The 24647-nt window shown below is 41.8% G+C and overlaps 1 protein-coding gene across 2 annotated transcripts in view; it reads right to left on the bottom strand.

The window, feature by feature from the left end:
• Positions 1-12370, bottom strand: part of LOC141085914 (dimethylaniline monooxygenase [N-oxide-forming] 2-like) — a 70465-nt gene extending 58095 nt beyond the window's left edge. The window contains exons 1-4 of one of the 2 annotated variants that reach the window (XM_073571544.1): positions 12305-12370; positions 11396-11528; positions 4935-5123; positions 1231-1393 (exon numbers count right to left, since the gene is read on the bottom strand). In XM_073571544.1, coding sequence (XP_073427645.1) covers positions 1231-1393; positions 4935-5123; positions 11396-11527 — 484 coding nt within the window. In that variant the 5' untranslated portion in view covers position 11528; positions 12305-12370. Of the gene's footprint in view, positions 1-1230; positions 1394-4934; positions 5124-11395; positions 11529-11640; positions 12239-12304 lie in introns of those variants that run through there. The other variant, XM_073571545.1, reaches the window with a different exon arrangement.
• Positions 12371-24647: the final 12277 nt, after the last annotated feature.

The raw sequence follows: 24647 nt of genomic DNA, 5'->3' as shown, positions 1-24647 counted from the left end.
TCTCTGAGACAACTTTTTGTATCCTTCCCCTGAAAAGCTATGTTGAATAATCTTTGTTTTCAGATCATTTGAGAGTTGTTTTGAGGAGCCCATGATGCCACTCTTCATAGGAGAATCAAATAGGATAACTACTTGCAAGTGGCCACCTTAAATACCTTTTCTCATGATTTGATACACCTGGCTATGAAATTCAAAGCTCAATGAGGTTACAAAACCAATTTAGTGCTTCTGGAAGTCAGTAAAAAGTAGTTAGGAGTGTTCAAATCAAGAAAATGATAAGGGTGCCCATACTTTTGCACCGGTCAAATTTTGTTTAAATGCAGATTGCACATTTTTTGTTAGTACAATAAACCTCATTTGAATCCAGAAATATAACTGAGTCCATCAGTTATTAGATATATGAAACTGAAATAGCTGTTGCAAAAACCAAAATTGTTATAAAGAAAAAAGGTTAACATTAATAGGGGTGCCCAAACTTTAACATATGACTGTATCTACCAAAAAATCCTGAAGGAGAATGTCCGGCCATCTGTTTGTGACCTCAAGCTGAAGCACACTTGGGTTATGCAGCAGGACAATGATCCAAAACACAACAGCAAGTCCAACTCTGAATGGCTTAAAAAAAAAAAAATGAGACTTAGAGTGGCCCAGTCAAAGTCCTAACCTTAATCCGATTAAGATGCTGTGGCATTACTTTAAAAAGAAGGTTTATGCTCGGAAACCCTCAAATGTAGCTAAATTACAACAATGCTGCAAAGATGAGTGGGCCAAAATTGCTCGAGAGCATTGTAAAGACTCATTGCCAGTTATCGCAAACACTTGATTGCAGTTGTTGCTGCTAAGGATGGCCCAACCAGTTAATAGGTTTAGGAGGCAATTTTTTTTTTTTTACACAGGACCCTGTAGGTTTGGATTTCTTTTTCCCTTAATAATTAAGACCTTCATTTAAAAACTGCATTTTTTGTTTACTTGTGTAATCTTTGTCTAATATTTAAATTTGCATGATGATCTGAAACACTTAAGTGTGACAAACATGCAAAAGAATAGGAAACCAGGAAGGGAGCAAACACTTTCACACCACTGTATATATTTTGTCCTGTTCCCTTTCTGTGAGTTTGAAGGTTACTTTGCTTCTAAGCTTGCATCAAAGACAGGAAGGCAACAAATGATGGACTATTGCATCATATGTCAGTAAAGGGTTACACTTTTTGGTTCACAAAAATAGCTCACCTGGAAAACAGTCTATCGGTAGGTATGGGTCATTATAATGTCCATTGCAAACAATAACAGCATCAAAAACATCCATCTTCCTGTTTCCCTCTTTTTCACTTTCAATATTCCATTTTCCTGTAGTTGCAAAACTTGAGTGTTGTTTTACACTGCAAACTTTTGTCTAGATAGAATAAAAAGAGTAAATGGATTACTATATTAACATTTACATAAGGCTTTTAGATCATGTTTGTAAAGGATACATAAAGGGGTGATCTGAAGTCCAAATTAATTTTCATCCTAAATTCTTATCTATTTAATGCCATAATCTGTTTTCTAATATACCGTAAATGTCACATCGGCACTGGTATCTAAAAGGTTATAGTTAGCAGCAAATGAAGGCAATTACCACCATTTGTCTAGTTTAAGGTAGTAAAATGTGTATAATTGGCTCTTGACTGAAACCAAAATAGTATAGACAGCTTTAGGAGTTGATTAGATAGCTTTATCAAGTATAGTGATTAATACCGGGTGAGTCATAAAGGACGGATGTATTTGAAGTGGCTATAACTCACCACCAGGTGGAGGTAGAGATGTGCGGGAGGCGGGGTTATGTTTGTGAGGTGAAAGCATTGTTTTTATTTTAGTTTCAGTTTAAGCTATGGTGCCGTGGACGATAGAACATCGCGTTTTTGCGTACGACAGTTTTGTCAAGAATAATGAGTGTATCACAGCCGTTCAGCGTGAGTTTCGGCGTCATTTCAATATTCACAGAAATCAAGCTGTTCCCGCTCGTAACACTATCCTACGTTGGGTTGAAGCACTCTGTACACGAGGTACACTAATGAACAAACGACCACCGGGGGCTCCACGAACGGCACGTACCGCTGCACAGCCCTAAGGTAACGGTGTGGTGCGCTATGGGCAAATATGGCGTGATCGGTCCGTACTTTTTCGAAGGCGATAATGGCAATACTGTTACCGTGAACTCACAACGTTATATCGCCATGATAAATAACTTCTTTGTTCCTGAGTTACGACGGCAACATATCCCCATCTCTAGTGTGTGGTTTCAACAAGATGGGGCAACGGCCCACACAGCCGGAGCAACAATGAACGTTCTTCGCCCTCTCTTCCCTGGTCGCATCATTTCCAGGTTTGGTGATATTAATTGGCCTCCTAGGTCCCCAGACCTGTCCATGTGCGATTATTACTTATGGGGTCACCTCAAATCACGTGTAAACAAGCTTAAGCCTCGATCATTACAAGAACTGAAGGAAGCTATTCGAGTGGAAGTTGCCCAAATCGACAGAGTTGTGTTGGAACGTGTTGATGCCAACTTCCAAGAACGCCTTTGGAAATGCATCACTGATAATGGCCACCACATGGCAGATGTTGTTTTCCACACTTGAATTTGTCAAATGCTATTAGTATACGTAACCAAATCTGTGAATACATTTATATTTAATAAATATTTAACGATTTTATGATTAGTTTAAAAACATCCGTCCTTTATGACTCACCCGGTATAAATCTGAGTCCCAAAAACACATGAATATACAATAGAGCGGTTGCCAGGGCCTAGAATCTGTTTCAACTAAATAATATAATATGAACTATAGTGCGAGTGATTAGCAGCAGTGGATTTGTATAAAGTCCAGCAGCAGGAAATAATCTTCATTCATAAAATTATATAAAAATAGAGATATACCTCATATCATCTGTCCAAGTCCTGGACATGGTGATTCAGCATGCAGTTTAAGAATAGCTAGGTGCCACAGCCCCTGCACCCTCTTTGAAACAAAGAGTGATCAGTGACACCCTGGGCTAGACTTCTCAGCATGATGTGCACTGTGCACAATGACAGTGCTCACTTTGTTGCCGGGTCGGATCAGGAGTAACAATCTGGCTATAGAGCGTTTTGTTAGAATATCCAGCGTGCAGAGCCCAGCACCGCCCCCACAAGGGATATCACTGGTTTTTGCATACTGGGTATTCTGACAACATGCTATGTTGCTGGCTCGTTATTGCTGACCGGAGATGGACAGAAAGTGTGCTGTCACTGTGCACATCAGGCAGGGATTAGGAAAGTCTCTGAGAGGGGCATTACTGTTGATGCTTTGTTTCAGGGAGGGGCAGAGGCTGCAGCAGTGATCGCATTCTCTACCCTCTGATGATGCTTCAATTTGAGCATCCCGGCATGTATTAGGATTCTCAAACTTAGGGCTCATTCTCACTTGCGATGAAATTGGACGAATGCAATCCGATTAAAAATCGGATTGCATTCGGATAAATGTTATTCTATCAATGTATGTTCATCAGCGGTTTTTTTTTCCAGCTCGGATTGGATCATGATCAGACTGGAAAAAAAATCGCAGCATGCTTCAATTGTAACCAGAAATCGGATCACAATCGGCAAGAGAAGTCAATGGGTGCAAAAATAAATCACACAGCACTTGGGCCATGTGAGTGCTGTCCGATTTTTACACACCGATGTCCTGAAAAGCCAGCACTTCAGCAGCTGCATACAGTAAAATCACGGTGGGACCTGACAGGAAAGAATACATAGAATACATGCAGTTTATACAAAAAGAATTAACCCGATCACTAAACGACGTAACGTGAAAAAAATAAAAATTCAGAATTATGCTTTTTTGGTCGCCACTACACTGCAATAAAATGCAATAACGAGCGATCAAAAGATCGTATCTACACCAAAATGGTATTAATAAAAATGTCAGCTTGGCGCACAAAAAATAAGCCCTTACCCTGCCCCAAATCCGGAAAAATGGAGATGCTACGGATCTCGGAAAATAGCGCTTTTTTTTACCAAAGTTTGGAGTTTTCTTCACCACTTAAATAAAAAAGAATGCAGACATGTTTGGTGTCTATGAACTTGTAATGACCTGTAGAATCATAATGGCAGGTCAGTTCTATCATTTGGTGAACGTGGTAAAAAAAAACCCGTGGAATTGCCCTTTTTTTTGCAAATTCACCGCACTTGAAATTTTTTTCCCGTTTTCAAGTACACGATATGTTAAAACCAATGGTGTTGTTGAAAAGTACAACTTGTCCCACAAAAAACAAGCCCTCACATGGCCATTTTGACAGAAAAAAAAAGGTTATGGCTCTGGGAAGAAGAGGAGCGAAAAACAAAAACGCAAAAACGGAAAATAGCCCGGGGGTTAAGGGGTCAAATGGCGCTAAATATTACCATCATTGAAAGGCTCCAAAATAACTCCTTTGGTATCTGACAATGTAAAAAGGGGTGAACCTGATATACTTCCCTTTGCAAAAGAACAAAGATCTCCTAATGTTTTGTGTACACATCACCTATGCAGACCATTGTGTCTCCAATGTTACATACTAAATACAAAAATGATCTGATATTGTATTCATACTTCATTGTCTCGGTCTGTCCCCTCTTTCATGATCATTTACATTCAGTAGGTAAGCCAGAAGAAAGGGGCAGATGGAAGGGAGAATAACAGCAGAATCAGACCATTCAGGCTTTGTTAAAGTTTGTAACAATGAAAACACATACGGTAAGTCTGGATATTCACTCTGGACAATACATTTTAGGATATGTTTAAATCAAAGAAATCACAATTTTACTTATTTTTCTTAAGCATTGGAATGGAAAAAGTGCTAAATCTAGTATATCCTTTAACTTTCATAGAATATACTATCTTCTTATTATCACTAGCATATTTACTTTGTGTTACCTCGAACTGAATGTATTTAAAGAGGTTGAAGCGTTCTGCATACAGATTGAGGTATTCCAAGATCTTCGAATGATGCAGATATACAGGGAAGTCTTCAGGCATCGGGAAATCGCTGTAGCACATCATCTCTTTGGAAGTATTTGTGAACAGTGATTTATAAATACTAGCTTGATCTTCTTCCACAGCATCCTACAGGAATATAGACTAGTGAAAACATAAAAGCACTCAAGGGATAAATTAGAGCGGAACAATGTATGTAGTTGAGAACATTTGGCCCATTATTCAATACAGAAGTACTGAACAACCACAAAACCTTCAACGAGGGTGGCTGGAGAACCTTCATCTACCCGACATTCCTCATTATTCACACAAATTGTTTATTAACCAAACAATATCTGGTTTACTGATATATATATATATATATATATATATATATATATATATATATATATATATAGGGACAGATCTACTAACTGTGTTTAATATGTAGACAGGCAGTGTGAAAATACAGTCACATGTAAAAGTTTGGGAACCACTGGTGTAAATTACTGTTATTGTAAACAGTTAAGCAAGATGAAGATGAAATGTCTAAAAGGCCTAAAGTTAAAACATGACCCATTTATCTTGTATTTTGGGCAAAAATATATACCGTATTTTTCGGACCATAAGACGCACTTTTTTCCCCAAAAATTTTGGGGGAAAGTGGGGGGTGCGTCTTATGGTCGCAATGTTCCTACCTCCGAGGCTGGTGCGGGTGCCGCGGGGTTCTGTAGTGCGGTGGTGGCAGCGGCCTGTGCTCCGGTGCAGGGGTAGCGGCTCTCTGTGCTCCGGTGCAGGGGCGGCGGCTCCGCCGGCATTTCCTCCAAGCCCGGAAGCCCCCGCACATCCCTTGCTGGCCGCCGCCATGTTGCGGTGGCCTCTGGGAGCATGGACGCCGGAAAGATGGCCGCCGATCCGGGGATGGCGAATGCGTTGGTTCAGATCTCGTCCCGAGATCTCGGGGGACGAGATTCAAATCTCGGCAACGAGATCTCGTCCCCCGAGATCTCGGGACGAGATCTGAACCTGCGCATGCACCGTTCCCGGACCGGCGGCCATCTTTCCAGCATCCATGCTCCCGGAGGCCACAGCAACATGGCGGCGGCCAGCAAGGGATGTGCGGGGGCCTCCGGGCTTGGAGGAAATGCCGGCTGAGCTACCACCCCTGCACCAGAGCACAGAGAGCCGCCACCCTCACCCCACAGAGCCCACCTGCCCCAGCCCAGCTGCCCCAGCACTGCCCACCTGCCCCAGCCCCAGCACAGCTGCCCCAGCACAGCACAGCTGCCCCAGCCCCAGCACAGCTGCCCCAGCACAGCCCAGCTGTCCCAGCACAGCCCACTTGCCCCAGCACAGCACAGCTGCCCCTGCCCTAGCACAGCCCACCTGCCCCAGCACAGCCCAGCTGCCCCAGCACAACCAACCTGCCCCAACACAGAGTCGCCAACGCACGAGCCTGGACCACTGAATGACCCCTGTGACCACTCCTCCACCTGTGCCGGATCCCTTCCCAGGTAAGCTGAATTCGGACTGTAAGACGGACCCCCATTTGACACATTATTAATTTTCTCCCATTTTCCTTCTGAAAATTGGGGTGCGTCTTATGGTCCGGTGCGTCTTATAGTCCGAAAAATACGGTAATTTTCATCTTTTACATTTTAAAAATGACAAAAAAAGGAAAATAGGCTGATGCAAAAGTTTGGAGATTTGTATGCTCACACAACCTTGACCAAGGTTTCAGACCTTAATTAGCCTGTTAATGTTATGGTTTGTTCACCATCATTGTTAGGAAAGGGTAGGTGATGCAAATTTCCCAGCTTTATAAAAACCCTGCCTCCTCTGACCTTGTGCCAAAAACAGCAGCCATAGGTTCTTCTAAGCAGCTGCCTAGCACTCTGAATATAAAAATGGTGGATGCACACATAGCAGAAGAAGGCTATAATAAAATAGCAAAGTATTTTCAAGTTACCCTTTCCTCAGTTCGAAATGTAATTAAGAAGTGACAGTTAGCAGGAATAGTGGAGGTGAAGATAAGGTCTGGAAGACCAGGCAAAATTTCAGGGAGAGATGCTCATAGGATTGATAGAGAGGCAAATCATAACACCTGGTTGACTGCAAAATACCTTCAGAAAGATTTAGCAGACTCTGAAATTGTGGTACATTGCTCTAAAGTTCAGAGACACCGCACAAATATGGCCTTCACGGAAGAGTCATCAGAAGAAAACCTCTCCTCACCATAAAATTCAGGGACAGAAGTATGCAAAATAACATCTAAATAAACTTGATGCATCTTGGAAACAAGTCCTGTGGACCTTTGAGATTTAAAATAGAATTCTTTGGCCACAATGATCAAAGGTATGTGTGGAGAAAAAAGGGCATAGAAATTTCAGGATAAGAATATTTTGCCAACCATTAGGCATGGGGTGGATCAATCATGCTTTGGATTTGTAGTGCAGCCAATGGCATGGAGAACATTTCACTGGTAGAGGAAAGAATGGATTCAATGAAATTTCAACTAATTTTTAATGCAAACATAACTCCATCTGTTAAAAAGCTGAAGTTGAAAAGAGGATGGCTTCTACAAATGGATAATGATCCTAAACACACTTTATAATCCACAATAGACTACCTCAAAAGGCATAAGCTGAAGGTTTAACAATGGCCCTCACAGTCCCCTGATCTGAGCATCATTGAAAATCTGTGGTTAGACCTCAAAATAGCAGTGCATGCAAGACGACCCAGGAATCTCACAGAACTGGAGGAATTTTCCGAGGAAAAATGGTTGAAAATCCTTCAAACAAGAACAGGAAGAAAACAAAAAGGCATTCAGTCTCCACAGATGCAGGGATCTGCAAGCTCAGGATATAACAGCCAGGTTCAATATAGTTAAGATAAACAAAACCACTTCTCTGGAGAGGCCGGCTCCAGCTCTACTGAACACAGCCACTGGAGACCTACTATTTAAACCCCAGACCACACTCTAGGGTGGAGATATGGTGCACAACCTCCCACACGTTCTATGGTTGTCCACAAAAACCCAGCCTTTAAAGTGGCCGATTAACCCCTCTCAGCACAGTGTGCTGGAGGAAACTTCTGGGTTTCAAATCACTGAAGCTAATAGCCTTATTGAAATGTATCTCCCCTTCAGCACTTTGCCAGTGACTTTGTCGCTATTATAAATGTATATACATACACTTATGTATTCAGCGAATTTGTGAATATTCGGAAGAAGTAGGTCTGGCAGCAACCTCAAGTCCACTCACGGTGCAAGGCATCAGAGGGTGTTGTGCTCCGAACAGAAACCTATAAGGTGAGTGTACTTATCACACTCACGTCTCCATAACATATGTTCACCAAGTGCGGCGTTATCAAGTGCTTTTTGGATTTATTTTTAACATATATTAGAAACAAAGTATGGCATAGCTTATGAAGAGTATGGATGAAGCTTTCCATGAGCTTTTCACGCTGTATTCATTATACGACCTATATTATCATTTATGAGTGATGGAGGCAAGTGACATTTAACAAATACCTCCTTAAATTTTATTTTTTTTAATTTCTTAATAAAACATAATGGATAACAATATAGTATATGGGTGATAAATGACAGTGATAAGCAACCGGTACAGCTTCTGTAAAAAAAAAATGTTGGTAGCTTTATCTGACATGTACGGTTGTGGCCAAAAGTATTGACACCCCTGCAATTCTGTCAGATAATACTCAGTTTCTTCCTGAAAATGATTGCAAACACAATTTCTTTGGTATTACTATCTTCATTTAATTTGTCTTAAATGAAAAACCACAAAAGAGAATGAAGCAAAAAGCAAAACATTGATCATTTCACACAAAACTCCAAAAATAGGCCAGACAAAAGTGTTGGCACCCTCAGCCTAATACTTGGTTGCACAACCTTTAGCCAAAATAACTGCGACCAACCGCTTCCGGTAACCATCAATGAGTTTCTTACAATGCTCTGCTGGAATTTTAGACCTTCTCCAAACTGCCATTTTTAGATCTCTCCACAGGTGTTCTATGGGATTCAGGTCTGGACTCATTGCTGGCCACCTTAGAAGTCTCCAGTGCTTTCTCTCAAACCATTTTCTAGTGCTTTTTGAAGTGTGTTTTGGGTCATTGTCCTGCTGGAAGACCCATGACCTCTGAGGGAGACCCAGCTTTCTCACACTGGGCCCTACATTATGCTGCAAAATTTGTTGGTAGTCTTCAGACTTCATAATGCCATGCACACAGTCAAGCAGTCCAGTGCCAGAGGCAGCAAAGCAACCCCTAAACATCAGGGAACCTCCACCATGTTTGACTGTAGGGACCGTGTTCTTTTCTTTGAATGCCTCTTTTTTTCTCCTGTAAAGGTAAGTTTTGGCAAACTCCAGCCTGGCTTTTTTATGTCTCGGGGTAAGAAGTGGGGTCTTCCTGGGTCTCCTACCATACAGTCCCTTTTCATTCAGACGCCGACGGATAGTACAGGTTGACACTGTTGTACCCTCGGACTGCAGGGCAGCTTGAACTTGTTTGGATGTTAGTCGAGGTTCTTTTGTCCACCCTCTTTTTTATGTTTGGTGTGGAATTATATCCAATTTGGCTTTAGGACAATTCTTTTTATGTTTTTTCATTTAAGACAAATTAAATGAAGATAATAATACCAAAGAATTTGTGTTTGCAATCATTTTCAGGAAGAAAAACTCCAAAAATAGGCCAGACAAAAGTGTTGGCACCCTCAGCCTAATACTTGGTTGCACAACCTTTAGCCAAAATAACTGCGACCAACCGCTTCCAGTAACCATCAATGAGTTTCTTACAATGCTCTGCTGGAATTTTAGACCTTCTCCAAACTGCCATTTTTAGATCTCTCCACAGGTGTTCTATGGGATTCAGGTCTGGACTCATTGCTGGCCACCTTAGAAGTCTCCAGTGCTTTCTCTCAAACCATTTTCTAGTGCTTTTTGAAGTGTGTTTTGGGTCATTGTCCTGCTGGAAGACCCATGACCTCTGAGGGAGACCCAGCTTTCTCACACTGGGCCCTACATTATGCTGCAAAATTTGTTGGTAGTCTTAAGACTTCATAATGCCATGCACACGGTCAAGCAGTCCAGTGCCAGAGGCAGCAAAGCAACCCCAAAACATCAGGGAACCTCCACCATGTTTGACTGTAGGGACCGTGTTCTTTTCTTTGAAATGCCTCTTTTTTTCTCCTATAAAGTCTATGTTGATGCCTTTGCCCAAAAAGCTCTACTTTTGTCTCATCTGACCAGAGAACATTCTTCCAAAACGTTTTAGGCTTGTTCAGGTAAGTTTTGGCAAACTCCAGCCTAGCTTTTTTATGTCTCGGGGTAAGAAGTGGGGTCTTCCTGGGTCTCCTACCATACAGTCCCTTTTCATTCAGACGCCGACGGATAGTACAGGTTGACACTGTTGTACCCTCGGACTGCAGGGCAGCTTGAACTTGTTTGGATGTTAGTCGAGGTTCTTTATCAAACATCCGCACAATCTTGCGTTGAAATCTCTTGTCAATTTTTCTTTTCCGTCCACATCTAGGGAGGTTAGCCACAGTGCCATGGGCTTTAAACTTCTTGATGACACTGCGCACGGTAGACACAGGAGCATTCAGGTCTTTGGAGATGGACTTGTAGCCTTGAGAGTGCTCATGCTTCCTCACAATTTGGTTTCTCAAGTCCTCAGACAGTTCTTTGGTCTTCTTTCTTTTCTCCATGCTCAATGTGGTACACACAAGGACACAGGACGGAGGTTGAGTCAACTTTAATCCATGTCAACTGGCTGCAAGTGTGACTTAGTTATTGCCAACACCTGTTAGGTGCCACAGGTAAGTTACAGGTGCTGTTAATTACACAAATTAGAGAAGCATCACATGATTTTTCGAACAGTGCCAATACTTTTGTCCACCCTCTTTTTTATGTTTGGTGTGGAATTATATCCAATTTGGCTTTAGGACAATTCTTTTTGTGTTTTTTCATTTAAGACAAATTAAATGAAGATAATAATACCAAAGAATTTGTGTTTGCAATCATTTTCAGGAAGAAACTGAGTATTATCTGACAGAATTGCAGGGGTGTCAATACTTTTGGCCACAACTGTATGTTAAAACAGATAAAAATCCTTATTTTAAAAGTTCATTATTTTAAAAGGACTTTTGAGTCACTGTCTTGCAGATCAGTTACAATCCACTATGGATAGCAACATATTTTACCTGTATATGGGCACTATGCATTGGCATATAGCGTACTACTTTTTAGTAGAGAGACTAAAAGACTATATGCAGACTTTGTACTTTTCTCTATGGGATATATCAATGTGAAACGCAAACAAATAAAGAAAAAAATGTAATAGACTTAAGATGCATTTTCACTGTGAATAAAAAGCTGAAAGACAGATAATGTAAATGTCCTTACCGTGTATTTCCAGACTCCACCAATTCCATCTCTCTGCTCAAAACATGTAGGCTCCAAACCTTCTTCTAAGCAACATTTGATGGCTGTGAGACCACTGCACCCCGCACCAATAATAGCCACTGTCTGGGACATACTGGAGTTATTAAAAAAATAAAGTTTGATAGCTTATTGCATTGTAAACATTATCATATACTGTTCACGTTAAGTTAAATAAGTGCTTGTTGCCACTAATAAAAGGTCCATACCTCGGGTCTTATAGTCGCTCTCCGGCGTCTTCACCTTTTTCAAAGCCTCTTTGGTCTTAAAGCGCCATCTTGTGACCGCAACTTCTGACTAGCCAGAAGTTACATCACAAGCTCTCAATGCAAGTTCAAGAACCAGAACAAGGCTCTCATAGGCTTAAATTGAAGAGTGACCTCCGGCTCGCTCCAGCAAACATTGGAGTGATCCGACAGGTTGCAGACTGCTGGAAACCGACCAGATTGCCGGTGATTGAAAAGTGAAGAAGGCGGCAGGTAGGTATGAGAATAAGTGCAGCGACTTTAAATTTGAAACTGCGTCTGTGGACGGTGACTGGTTCAAAAGTCAAGTCCCCCGAGGCATCGCCCAGCCCGACCAGCTAGACTGACAAGTCACTCCCTATTCTCTTAGAAGACAGCAGTGCTAAACAACACCATTAATAGCAGATATAATTTATTGCAACATTTTCAAGATATAAAAATTTTAAAATATTTTGCCATTTTTTTTACATAGTCGTCAAACATTTTAGCACATTTTGTGCATACATTGCCCATTTAAGACAAATTTGTGCCATAATAAATGATAAAAACAATCCTTATTGTCTGACAATGTAAAGATGACATTTTAAGACATATTGCTTGGGGGGTTTTTTGTTTTTCAGTACAATACCTTGATCTACGACTTTCTTTGCTGCAAGAAATCTTTCTCTGTTGCACAAACAAGATTGATAGAAGTTAATATGTAACCCAAGACCATATCCGCATGTTATAATGTAGTAATTTAAGGATATTGCATAACCTGTATCAGTGTAGGCATCTTAATGATTTCACAAATGAATCATTCATCTTAGATAGTACATATTACTACACAGTTGTATCACTGATGTGTACTGATTCACTTTATGTAATTGTCTTTGCAAATCAATATAATTTAAAAGCCTAGTAAGTTAGCCTGTCACGTCCATTTTTTCCTCAAATGTACAGTATAATATTGCTACAGCTAAATAGACTATAAACAACAACCAATATTCTATTAACACCAGGTTTCCAGCATATCTAGATTGAAAAATACGTAATTTGAGCTGAAAGAGATTCATCTACAATGATAATCTTTATTTATATAGCGCCAACATATTCCACAGCGCTTTACAATTCAACGGTTCATACACAACAGTCATAAGTAACAAAGTTAAAGCTGATACAATAATTAAAGCAAAGATAGTAAAAGAGCTTACAATCTACAATGAGGTGGGGGTGACACAAAATACAAAGGATTATTTATAATGAAGGTCCAGCCATCTTGACCACATGGGGATAGATAAAGGCTGCATGAGCTGCTCACCAGCCAGTATTTGTAGTGTTTTTAGGTGCGGTGGATTTTCATGGAGAGTTATGTTTAAAGAAGCAGTGAATGGGCTATATATAAAAAGGACTTTGATTAGGGAACGTGATAGGCCACCCTAAACAGATGTGCTTCTAAGGAGCACCCAAAACTGCGTAAGTTGTGGTTCTAATTTCTTGGGGTAGAGCATTCCAGAGGATTGGTGCAACTTGGGAGAAGTCTTGGAGTCAGAAGTAGGAGGTTTGGATTAGTGTAGATATTAGTCGCTTGTGGAGCGTATCGAGCAGGTAGGCTGATAAGCAGAAATGATGGAGGAGATGTAGGGGGGTGCTACACTGTGGAGAGCTTTGAGGGTGAGAACAAGCAGTCCTATAATGTTAGAATTAGTGTTGAGCGATACCGTCCGATACTTAAAAGTATCGTATCGGATGGTATTGGCCGATCTAAAAAAAATATCGGGTATCGCCGATTCCGATACCGGAAGTCCCATTCAAGTCTATGGGACTTCCGGTATCGGAATAAGAAAAACCCTATTTTTGCCTTGTACAGCCTCTCTGGGGTCTGTACGGGCCTTTCGGGGGGCTGTGCCGGCCTGCCGGGGGGTCTGTGCAGGCTCCGGTGGTCTGTGCTGGCCTGCCGGGGGGCTGTGCCGGCCTGCCGGGGGGCTGTGCCGGCCTGCCGGTGGTCTGTGCAGGCTCCGGTGGTCTGTGCCGGCCTGCCGGGGGGCTGTGCCGGCCTGCCGGTGGTCTGTGCAGGCTCCGGTGGTCTGTGCCGGCCTGCCGGGGGGCTGTGCAGGCTCCGGGGGTCTGTGCAGGCATCGACCGATGGGATTACAAGTCCCATTGGGCGATGCCTGCTACCATGACAGTGATTGACACATTAGCCAATGATGGGACAGTAGTAGTCCCATCATCCGGCTAATGTGTTGAATGTAAAAAAAAAAAAAAAATTACATGCTACATACATACAACATGCATACTACATATATACTACATGTAACATACATACTACATACATGCTACATGCATGCTACATACATACTACATACATAATACATATATACTACATATATACTACATGCATGCAACATAAATACTACATATATACTACATGTAACATACATACTACATACATGCTACATACTACATGCATGCTACATACATACTACATAAATAATACATATATACTACATGTAACATACATACTACATACATGCTACATACTACATGCATGCTACATACTACATGCATGCTACATACATACTACATACATAATACATATATACTACATGCATGCAACATGCATACTACATATATACTATATGTAACATACATACTACATGCTACATACATGCAACATACACACTACATGCTACATACATGCAACATACATACTACATACATAATACATATATACTACATACAAAACATACATATAGACATACAGCACATATAACAGAGTACATACTTACCGTCACTTGTCACTTTGATCCCCGAAGCCATTGTCACCTGAGGGATAAATATCAAAATAAAAAAACACCAATATACTTACCCCGATCCGCAGAAGTCCACGAGGGTCCCACGTCCATCTTGCGTGGAGAACAGCAGCATCAGCTGATGCTACCGTTCTCTACCAGCTCCAGGAATACAATGACGGAAGGTAGGTATCCTTCCGCACTGTATTCCTCCACCACTTTAAAAAAAAAATTTAAAAAAAAGTCCCTAGTCTCACTTTATGCCATTGCTGCGTGGGAAATTCCCACGCAGCAATGGCATAAAGTGAGACTAGGGACTTTTTTTTTTTACAGTGGTGGAGGAATACAGTGCAGAAGGATACCTACCTTCCATCATTGTATTCCTGGAACTGGTAGAGAACGGTAGCATCAGCTGATGCTGCTGTTCTCCACGCAAGATGGACGTGGGACCCTCGTGGACTTCTGCGGATTGGGGTAAGTATATTGGTGTTTTTTTATTTTGATATTTATCCCTCAGGTGACAATGGCTTCGGGGATCAAAGTGACAAGTGACGGTAAGTATGTACTCTATGTTATATGTACTGTATGTCTATATGTATGTATTGTATGTAGTATATATGTATGTTGCATGCATGTAGTATATATGCAGTATATATGTAGTATGCATGTTGCATGTAGTATATATGTGGTATATATGTAGTATGCATGTTGCATGCATGTGGTATGTATGTAGCATGTATGTAGTATGTATGTAGTATGTATGTTGCATGTATGTAGTATGTATGTATGTTGCATGTATGTAGCATGTATGTAGTATGTATGTAGTATGTTTGTTGCATGTATGTAGTATGTATGTAGTATGTATGTTGCATGTATGTAGTATGTATGTTGCATGTATGTAGCATGTAGTGTGTATGTATGTAGCATGTATGTAGTATGTATGTTGCATGTATGTAACATGTAGTGTGTATGTATGTTGCATGTATGTAGTATGTATGTTGCATGTATGTAGCATGTAGTGTGTATGTATGTAGCATGTATGTAGTATGTATGTTGCATGTATGTAACATGTAGTGTGTATGTATGTAGCATGTATGTAGTATGTATGTTGCATGTATGTAGCATGTAGTGTGTATGTATGTAGCATGTATGTAGTATGTATGTTGCATGTATGTAGCATGTAGTGTGTATGTATGTAGCATGTATGTTGCATGTATGTAGCATGTAGTGTGTATGTATGTAGCATGTATGTAGTATGTATGTTGCATGTATGTAGCATGTAGTGTGTATGTATGTAGCATGTATGTAGTATGTATGTTGCATGTATGTAGCATGTAGTGTGTATGTATGTAGTATGTAGTATGTATGTTGCATGTATGTAGCATGTAGTGTGTATGTATGTAGCATGTATGTAGTATGTATGTTGCATGTATGTAGCATGTAGTGTGTATGTATGTAGCATGTATGTAGTATGTATGTTGCATGTATGTAGCATGTAGTGTGTATGTTGCATGTATGTAGCATGTAGTATATACAGTCATGGCCAAAAGTATTGACACCCCTGCAATTCTCTCAGATAATATTCAGTTTCTTCCTGAAAATGATTGCAAACACAAATTCTTTGGTATTATTATCTTCATTTAATTTGTCTTAAATGAAAAAACGCAAAAGAGAATGAAGCAAAAAGCAAAACATTGATCATTTCACACAAAACTCCAAAAATGGGCCGGACAAAAGTATTGGCACCCTCAGCCTAACACTTGGTTGCACAACCTTTAGCCAAAATAACTGCAACCAACCGCTTCCGGTAACCATCAATGAGTTTCTTACAATGCTCTGCTGGAATTTTAGACCATTCTTTTTTGGCAAACTACTCCAGGTCCCTGATATTTGAAGGGTGCCTTCTCCAAACTACCATTTTTAGATCTCTCCACAGGTGTTCTATGGGATTCAGGTCTGGACTCATTGCTGGCCACCTTAGAAGTCTCCAGTGCTTTCTCTCAAACCATTTTCTAGTGCTTTTTGAAGTGTGTTTTGGGTTATTGTCCTGCTGGAAGACCCATGACCTCTGAGATAGACCCAGCTTTCTCACACTGGGCCCTAAATTATGCTGCAAAATTTGTTGGTAGTCTTCTGACTTCATAATGCCATGCACACGGTCAAGCAGTCCAGTGCCAGAGGCAGCAAAGCAACCCCAAAACATCAGGGAACCTCCGTCATGTTTGACTGTAGGGACCATGTACTTTTCTTTGAATGCCTCTTTTTTCTCCTGTAAACTCTATGTTGATGCTTTTGCCCTAAAAGCTCTACTTTTGTCTCATCTGACCAAAGAACATTCTTCCAAAATGTTTTAGGCTTTTTCAGGTAAGTTTTGGCAAACTCCAGCCTGGCTTTTTTATGTCTCGGGGTAAGAAGTGGAGTCTTCCTGGGTCTCCTACCATACAGTCCCTTTTCATTCAGATGCCGACGGATAGTACGGGTTGACACCGTTGTACCCTCGGACTGCAGGGCAGCTTGAACTTGTTTGGATGTTAGTGGAGGTTCTTTATCCAACATCCGCACAATCTTGCGTTGAAATCTCTTGTCAATTTTTCTTTTCCGGCCACATCTAGGCAGGTTAGCCACAGTGCCATGGGCTTTAAACTTCTTGATGACACTGCGCACGGTAGACACAGGAACATTCAGGTCTTTGGAGATGGACTTGCAGCCTTGAGATTGCTCATGCTTCCTCACAATTTGGTTTCTCAAGTCCTCAGACAGTTCTTTGGTCTTCTTTCTTTTCTCCATGCTCAATGTGGTACACACAAGGACACAGGACAGAGGTTGAGCCAACTTTAATCCATGTCACCTGGCTGCAAGTGTGATTTAGTTATTGCCAACACCTGTTAGGTGCCACAGGTAAGTTATAGGTGCTGTTAATTACACAAATTAGAGAAGCATCACATGATTTTTCGAACAGTGCCAATACTTTTGTCCACCCTCTTTGTTATGTTTGGTGTGGAATTATATCCAATTTGGCTTTAGGACAATTCTTTTTGTGTTTTTTTCATTTAAGACAAATTAAATGAAGATAATAATACTAAAGAATTTGTGTTTGCAATCATTTTCAGGAAGAAACTGAGTATTATCTGACAGAATTGCAGGGGTGTCAATACTTTTGGCCATGACTGTATGTAGTATGTATGTTACATGTAGTATATATAGTATATATGTAGTATGCATGTTGCATGCATGTAGTATATATGTTGTATGTATGTTGCATGCATGTAGTATATATGTATTATGTATGTAGTATGTATGTAGCATGTATGTAGTATGTAGCATGCATGTAGTATGTAGCATGTATGTAGTATGTATGTTACATGTAGTATATATAGTATATATGTAGTATGCATGTTGCATGCATGTAGTATATATGTTGTATATATGTATTATGTATGTAGTATGTATGTATTATGTATGTAGTATGTATGTAGCATGTATGTAGTATGTAGCATGCATGTAGTATGTAGCATGTATGTAGTATGTATGTTACATGTAGTATATATGTAGTATGCATGTTGTATGTATGTAGCATGTAAATTTTTTTTTTTTACATTCAACACATTAGCCGGATGATGGGACTACTACTGTCCCATCATTGGCTAATGTGTCCATCACTGTCATGGTAGCAGGCATCGCCCGATGGGACTTGTAGTCCCATCGGACGATGCCTGCACAGACCCCCGGAGCCTGCACAGACCACCGGCAGGCCGGCACAGCCCCCCGGCAGGCCGGCACAGACCACCGGAGCCTGCACAGACCACCGGCAGGCCGGCACAGCCCCCCGGCAGGCCGGCACAGACCCCCGGAGCCTGCACAGACCACCGGCAGGCCGGTACAGACCCCGGGACAGTCGGCACAGCCCCCCCGAAGGCCAGAACTGACGGCGCATCATGATGCGCACAGACAGCGCATCATGATGACGTCATTTCGGCAGCCAATCAGAGCCACAAAAGTGGCTCATTGTATTTTGGACTTCCGATTCCGGTATCCGATACGAAAAAAGTATCGGTACTCGGTATCTGAATTCCGATACGGCAAATATCGGCCAATACCCGATACTTGTGGTATCGGAAAGCTCAACACTAGTTATAATGTATGGGCAGCCAGTGCAATGACTGGCGAAGAGCGGAGGCATCCGAGTACCATTAACCAGATAGATGACCCTGTCTGCTGCATTAAGGATGGACTGGAGAGGGGAAAGTCGAGTGAGGAGGAGGCCAATTAATGGAAAATTACAGTAGTCAAGGTGGGAGTGGATCAGGGCAACAGTGAGGGTTTTTGTTGTTTCCATGGTGAGAAAGGGGCGGATTCTAAAGATGGTCTTCCGAGGCAAGAGACAAGAGCGGACAAGAGATTGTATATAAGAGGTGAAGGAAATATTGGTATCAAATATAACACCCAGACAGCGTGCCTGTTGCCTAGGCGTTATTGTGGTGCCACCCACAGAGAGTAAGATGTCAGATTTAGGGAGGTCAGTAGATGGTGGGAGCAGAAGTAGTTTGGTTTTGGAAAGGTTCAGTTTCAGAAAGAGAGAGGACATGATGTTGGAAATTGTGGTCATACAGACACTGGTGTTCTGCAGTACAGGGGGGTAAGAGGAATAACAGAGAGTAGTCACTGTTACGTTTTGCTGTCAAAAGGTTATTGGTCACTTTTATGAGTGCAGTTTCTATAGGTACTATACACATGGTCAGGCTTTTAAATACATTGGTTAGGGACTGCTTTGATATGGGTATACCTTGACGTTTGGTAGAGCGGCTTAGTATACATTTTTTGCAAAAAACATATCAACCAAATACCCTGTTTTGTTATCTTTTTACTAGCACTTGCTGTTTACTGTTACTTTTTTACAACATAGTATTTTTATACGTTTGTTATACTGTGTTTTTTTCTGTGTTTCAGTCTTTTGGTAGTGTGAACACTGTCCTACAGACTTGTTCACTGTGTGCATGGCCCATGTGTTTATATTCAATCAGTTTCTATAGAATGTAGGGGTCGTAAGCCAGACTGTGAAGTATTTAGGAAAGAGTGAGTGGAGAGGCAACAGGTAAGGCGGGAGTAGGCCAGGCGCTCCAAGAGTTTAGAGATGAAAGGGAGATTTGAGACTCGTCTGTAGTTATTTGTGCAGGATGAGTCGAGAGAGGGGTTTTTTTCTTGCCACTTGCCGCACCACCTCCCGACATACTTACCCGTCCCGGCACGCTCCCAGAGTGGGTGCGCGTCACCCGGCCTCCTCTCTTCCGGTCTCGCGGCCGGTTTCTGGGTCCCGTTGGGTGCACATACGTGCCTCGCAGCCTAGATTCGGCGGCGCACTTGCTCTCGCCTAACTGCAGCCGCTCCGTCCCACCTCTCTATGACCCGGGAGGACCCTGACCCAGAAGTCCTGCGGTGCGCTCCCCCTTATCAGGTAGCCTCTCCCCCTGCTCTGTTCATGACTATCAATTGTGTCCCTTGCTTGATTCAGGCCCCACGATTCCCTGCGCCATACTGTTCCCTGCTTGCCCGCCCTGCCTTGCGCCCAGCGCCACCATACCCTCTGATCTCTCCTTGTGACCTCTCTGTGTTCTCTCCTAGTGCTCGTCAGTCCCAGCGTGTGCCTGCCTCCTCCTGTGTCGCCAATCCCCTCCTGACAGTTCCTCTTCAGTCGCGCTCCTCTGGATCTGCAGCAGTCTCCCCTGTGGTCGCCGGTCTCTGCTACCTGTCTCCCTGTTTCCCGCTCGTGTCTCCTACCATCTGTCCCCGGTTACCAGCTTCCGCGGCAATAGTCTCCCCTGGGCCTGCCCCTAACGCTCCCCTGGTCCACCAGGCCAGCTCACTCGAGGGAGGTTCGTTGTCGCGGTCCTGCGGGTTCACTCTAGGAGTCCCACAAGTCTCCCACCATCCAGATAGCTGCATAAAGGCTTTTGCTTTTGTCCCCTTTTTCCAAGACCAATAACACCTTCAATTTTCGGGATATAGGGCTGTGTGATGGTTTATATTTTGCATCCTGAGCTAATGATTTTACTGATACCACAGCACTGCAATAGTGAAAAAAAATAAAACAAAAATAACTAGAAAAACCTCACCATGTTATAAATGGAAAAATATCCTCTTATTCAATCATCCATCATTCTATGAGGGACGCTGGCCATCAGTGTGAACGTTGTTAAGACGAAATCCAGATTCCAATGAATGTAGATAAAATCACTTTCTTTATTCCATAAATTAAACCTCTCCCGGCACTTTAACTCCCTAAAAACTGCAATCGATACTGATCGCAGTATTGAGCAGGCAAGCAGAGGGAAGGAGCCCCCTCTGCTCACCAATTGGCACCTTCCACATAGTCATTACGAGGGGCTTATCGTTGTCATGGTGACCCGATGTCGTCATGAAGACATCCGGGTCATCAGAGCTATTAAACCTGCAAGATCATGTTCAGAGCATGATGTAGCAAGTTTGTCTGTCAGTGCAACACAGACAGTTTTGTAAGGCCGGGGTCACACTTGCAACGAGAGAAACTCGCGCAAGTCTCTCGCCTCAAAACCCGGCAATGCCGCCGGCATTTGGGACCGGAGCATTCAGCTGCATAGAAATACATGCAGCCGCACACTCCGGTCCCGAGTGCCGGTGGCAGTGCCGGGTATTGAGGCAATAGACTTGCGGGAGTTTCTTGCATTGCAGTTGCCAGTGTGACCCCGGCCTAAAGCCGAGCAAAGTTCCTGCTTTGCTGTGCTTTATAAGCGATCAGACTGCAAAAAGTGAATGTCTCATAGTGAAAAAAAAAACACAAATAAAAAATATATATATGTTGTACCCATAAATATTTTTATGACAATAAAATTTACACAAAAATGTACACATATTTGGCATCGCCACATACAGAACGGCCTGACCTATAAAACTGTCAGAATAAAGCAATGCAAAAATAATTATTTTTTCTATAAAATATTTTTTATTATGTAACCATAAAAAAGTACATAAATGTGGCATCACTGTAATCATACTGACCCAAAGAATAAGGCCGCATTATCAATTTTACCACATGCGGAACATAAAAAAAGAAAATACAACCACAATTAATGAATTGCTGGTTTTTCTTCATTCTGTCTCCCAAAAATCAAAATTAAGCATCAAAAAATGTCATGAGTCCGAAAAAAGTACCAAAAAATACCCCCACATGACTGATGACTGAAATATGGAACAATTATAACTCAAAATCTGGGGGTGCAAAAACTACTTTTTTTTTTTTTTTTTTTTTTTAAAAAGCGGCTTTTAGTGTGGGACAGCAGCCAAACATAAAAACCCAATATAAATCTGGTATAGCTGTATGTGCATCGACCAGAAGAATAAAGTCGCCTAATCACTTATACTGCACTAGGAATGGCATAAAAAAATAAATATTTCTTCACATGTTGTTGATTTTTTCATTCTGCCTCCCAAAGATCGCAGAGAGGCTTGGCACTGAGGATTTCTGTGTAAATCTCTGAAAATACGTGGTTCAGACAGAACCCTCTGCAGAAGATTCCCTATATTGAGGCAGTTGGAGGCACTGTGGGTGCCATAGGACCTGTGATCCGGCGGTGTCCGTCTTTTTAGGATTGCATAAAAGTGCCGTCTGCCACAGTTTTGTGCACTTCTGAAACAAAGGACACCGCTGAACAAAAGCCAGACGGAGTCCGAGTAACTCTGCTGCCTCATTATAGTGACTGGATCCATTGAGGGTTTCATTTGTCATGTTACTCTGAGATTTAGATGGAAACCCCAAAGTGAGTGCTCAGTGTAGAGCGCCGGATAAATGTGATCATAAAATGCTATGTAAAATGTTCCCAATAAAAGCTTCAACTCAATCCACAAAGAAAGCAAGCCCTCACTCAGGTCCGCCATCTGTTAAACGGAAATATAGGGGCTTCCATGTTACTGGTAGCACAAAGGCTCTGGAAAAACGAAATGGCTCCTCGCCTCCCAAAACAAATTCAACAAATTCTCCACTCTCAAATCCAAATGCCCCGCCTCCCTTCTGAGTTCCAGTGTGCCTAAACCACATTTAGCGCCCATATGTCTGGCATTTCTGTAGTGATGAGAGCCCGCCTAATTTACAGGTGCGTGCTTTCAGAAGCATGAGCAGGGGCATATTGTACTGGTGACTGCAACATACTTGTCACTACAGTGTACTGATCACTACAATGGCAGTTTGCAATTTTCACTCAGCAACATCCACTGCTGCTTGTTTCTGGAAAACTCCTCTGGAGTCAAAATCGCCAGTACGTCTGTAGATAAATTCCAAAAGGCTTATAATTTCCAAAATGTGGTCACTTGAGGGAGGATTCTGCTTTTCTAGCACCTTGGGGCTGTTTATACGGAATCCACAAACTATTCTAGGAAAATTGTGTTTCAGGAGGCAAATAGCGTTCTGTCGCTCCCAAGTCTCTCTGTATGGCTTTGCAGTACTGCACAGCCACATATGGGGTATTGCCACGTTCAGTAGAAATTGTGGGACAAATTTTGGTGCCATTTCTACCCATTTCCAAGTATGAAAATGTAAAACTTGTGGCTAACAAACAATCTTGGTGGTAAAATATACGGTAAATTATTTTATCTTCACTGCTCTATGGTATAAAAGTCTGTGACACACCTGTGGTGTCAATATAATCACTGCACCCCTATGTGAATTCATTGAGAGGTTTAGTTTGTAAAATGGGGTCACATGTGGGGGGGGTTCTGCCGTGTTGGCACCTCAGGGGCTCTGCCAATGTAACATGGCACCCTCAAACAAGTGCAGCAAAATCTGCACTGAAATATGGCTTTTCTTCACTTCCCAGCTGTGCACTGTGCCTCAAAAGTAGTTTTCGACGACATATGGGCTATCAATGAACTCAAGAGAAATTGCACAACAAATTTTGGGGTCCATTTTCTCCTGTTACCCTTGTGAAGATACAAAATTTGGAGCTAAAAAAATTTTTGGGGGGGAAATATGTGATTTTTTTTTTTTTTTATTTCCACGGCTCTACGTTATGAACTTCTGAGAAGCACCTGGGGTTCAAGGTGTTCAATACACATCTCGATAAGTTCCTAAAGGAGTCTAGTTTCTAATATGGTGTCACTTTTCGGGTGTTTCCACTGTTTAGGCACATCAGAGGCTCTGCAAACGCGACATGGCGTCTGCTAATTATTCCAGCAAATTTTACATTCAAGAAGTCAAATGGCGATCCTTCACTTCCAAGCCTTGCTGTGTGCCCAAACAGATTTCCGCCCACATATGGGGTATCAGTGTACTCAGGAGAAATTGCACAACAAATTGTATGGTCCATTTTCTCCTGTTCCCCTTGCAAAAGAAAAAAAAAAAAAAATACGTCTAAAGGAAAATTTTTATGAAAGAAAAGTAAATGTTTATTTTTGCCTTCCACATTCCAAAAATTCCTGAAGGTTTAATAAACTTCTTGAGGCTATGTGCCCACGTTAGCGTTTTAAAACGCTCAAAATAAACAGACTCTTTCCCAGAAACCGTGCGTTTTATTTCCGCGCGTTTTTTGCACAAAAACCACACATTTTTATGCATTTTTTCCGAGCGGTTTCTGGAAAGCTTAGAAACAGCTATAAATGCGGACCTATGCAGAAAATAATGAGCATGCTGCGTTTTTAGCCGCTAAGCGTTTTCTGAGCGGAAAAAAACGCATGCATTGGCACAAAAAGCCCAAAATGCATTAAATTGAATGGGAAGCTTATTTTAAGCATTTCTGAAGCGTCTGAACCGGCACAAACGCTTAAAAAACGCTTAAAAAAACGCAACATGGGCACACATCCTGAATGTGGTTTTGAGCACCTACAGGAGTGCAGTTTTTAGAATGTTGTCACTTCTGGGTATTTTCTGTCATATAGACCCTTCAAAGTCACTTCAAATGTGAGGTGGTCCCTAAAAAAATGATTTTGCAAATTTTGTTGAGAAATCGTTTGTCAACTTTTAACTTTTATAACTTCCTAAAAAAAGAAATTCTGTTTCAAAAATTGTGCTGATGTAAAGTAGACATGTGGGAAATGTTATTTATTAACTATTTTGTGCGATATGACTCTCTGATTTAACCCCTTAACTCCCAAGGGTGGTTTGCACGTTCATGACCGGGCCAATTTTTACAATTCTGACCACTGTCCCTTTATGAGGTCATAACTCTGGAACGC

This window comes from Dendrobates tinctorius, unplaced genomic scaffold, assembly GCF_039654945.1.
Source record: "Dendrobates tinctorius isolate UK_male_01 unplaced genomic scaffold, ASM3965494v1 ptg000029l, whole genome shotgun sequence".
In the NCBI taxonomy this organism is placed as follows: Eukaryota; Metazoa; Chordata; class Amphibia; order Anura; family Dendrobatidae; genus Dendrobates; species Dendrobates tinctorius.
The sequence above is the reverse complement of the archived record's forward strand: the minus strand, read 5'-3'. Positions and strand labels throughout refer to the sequence as shown.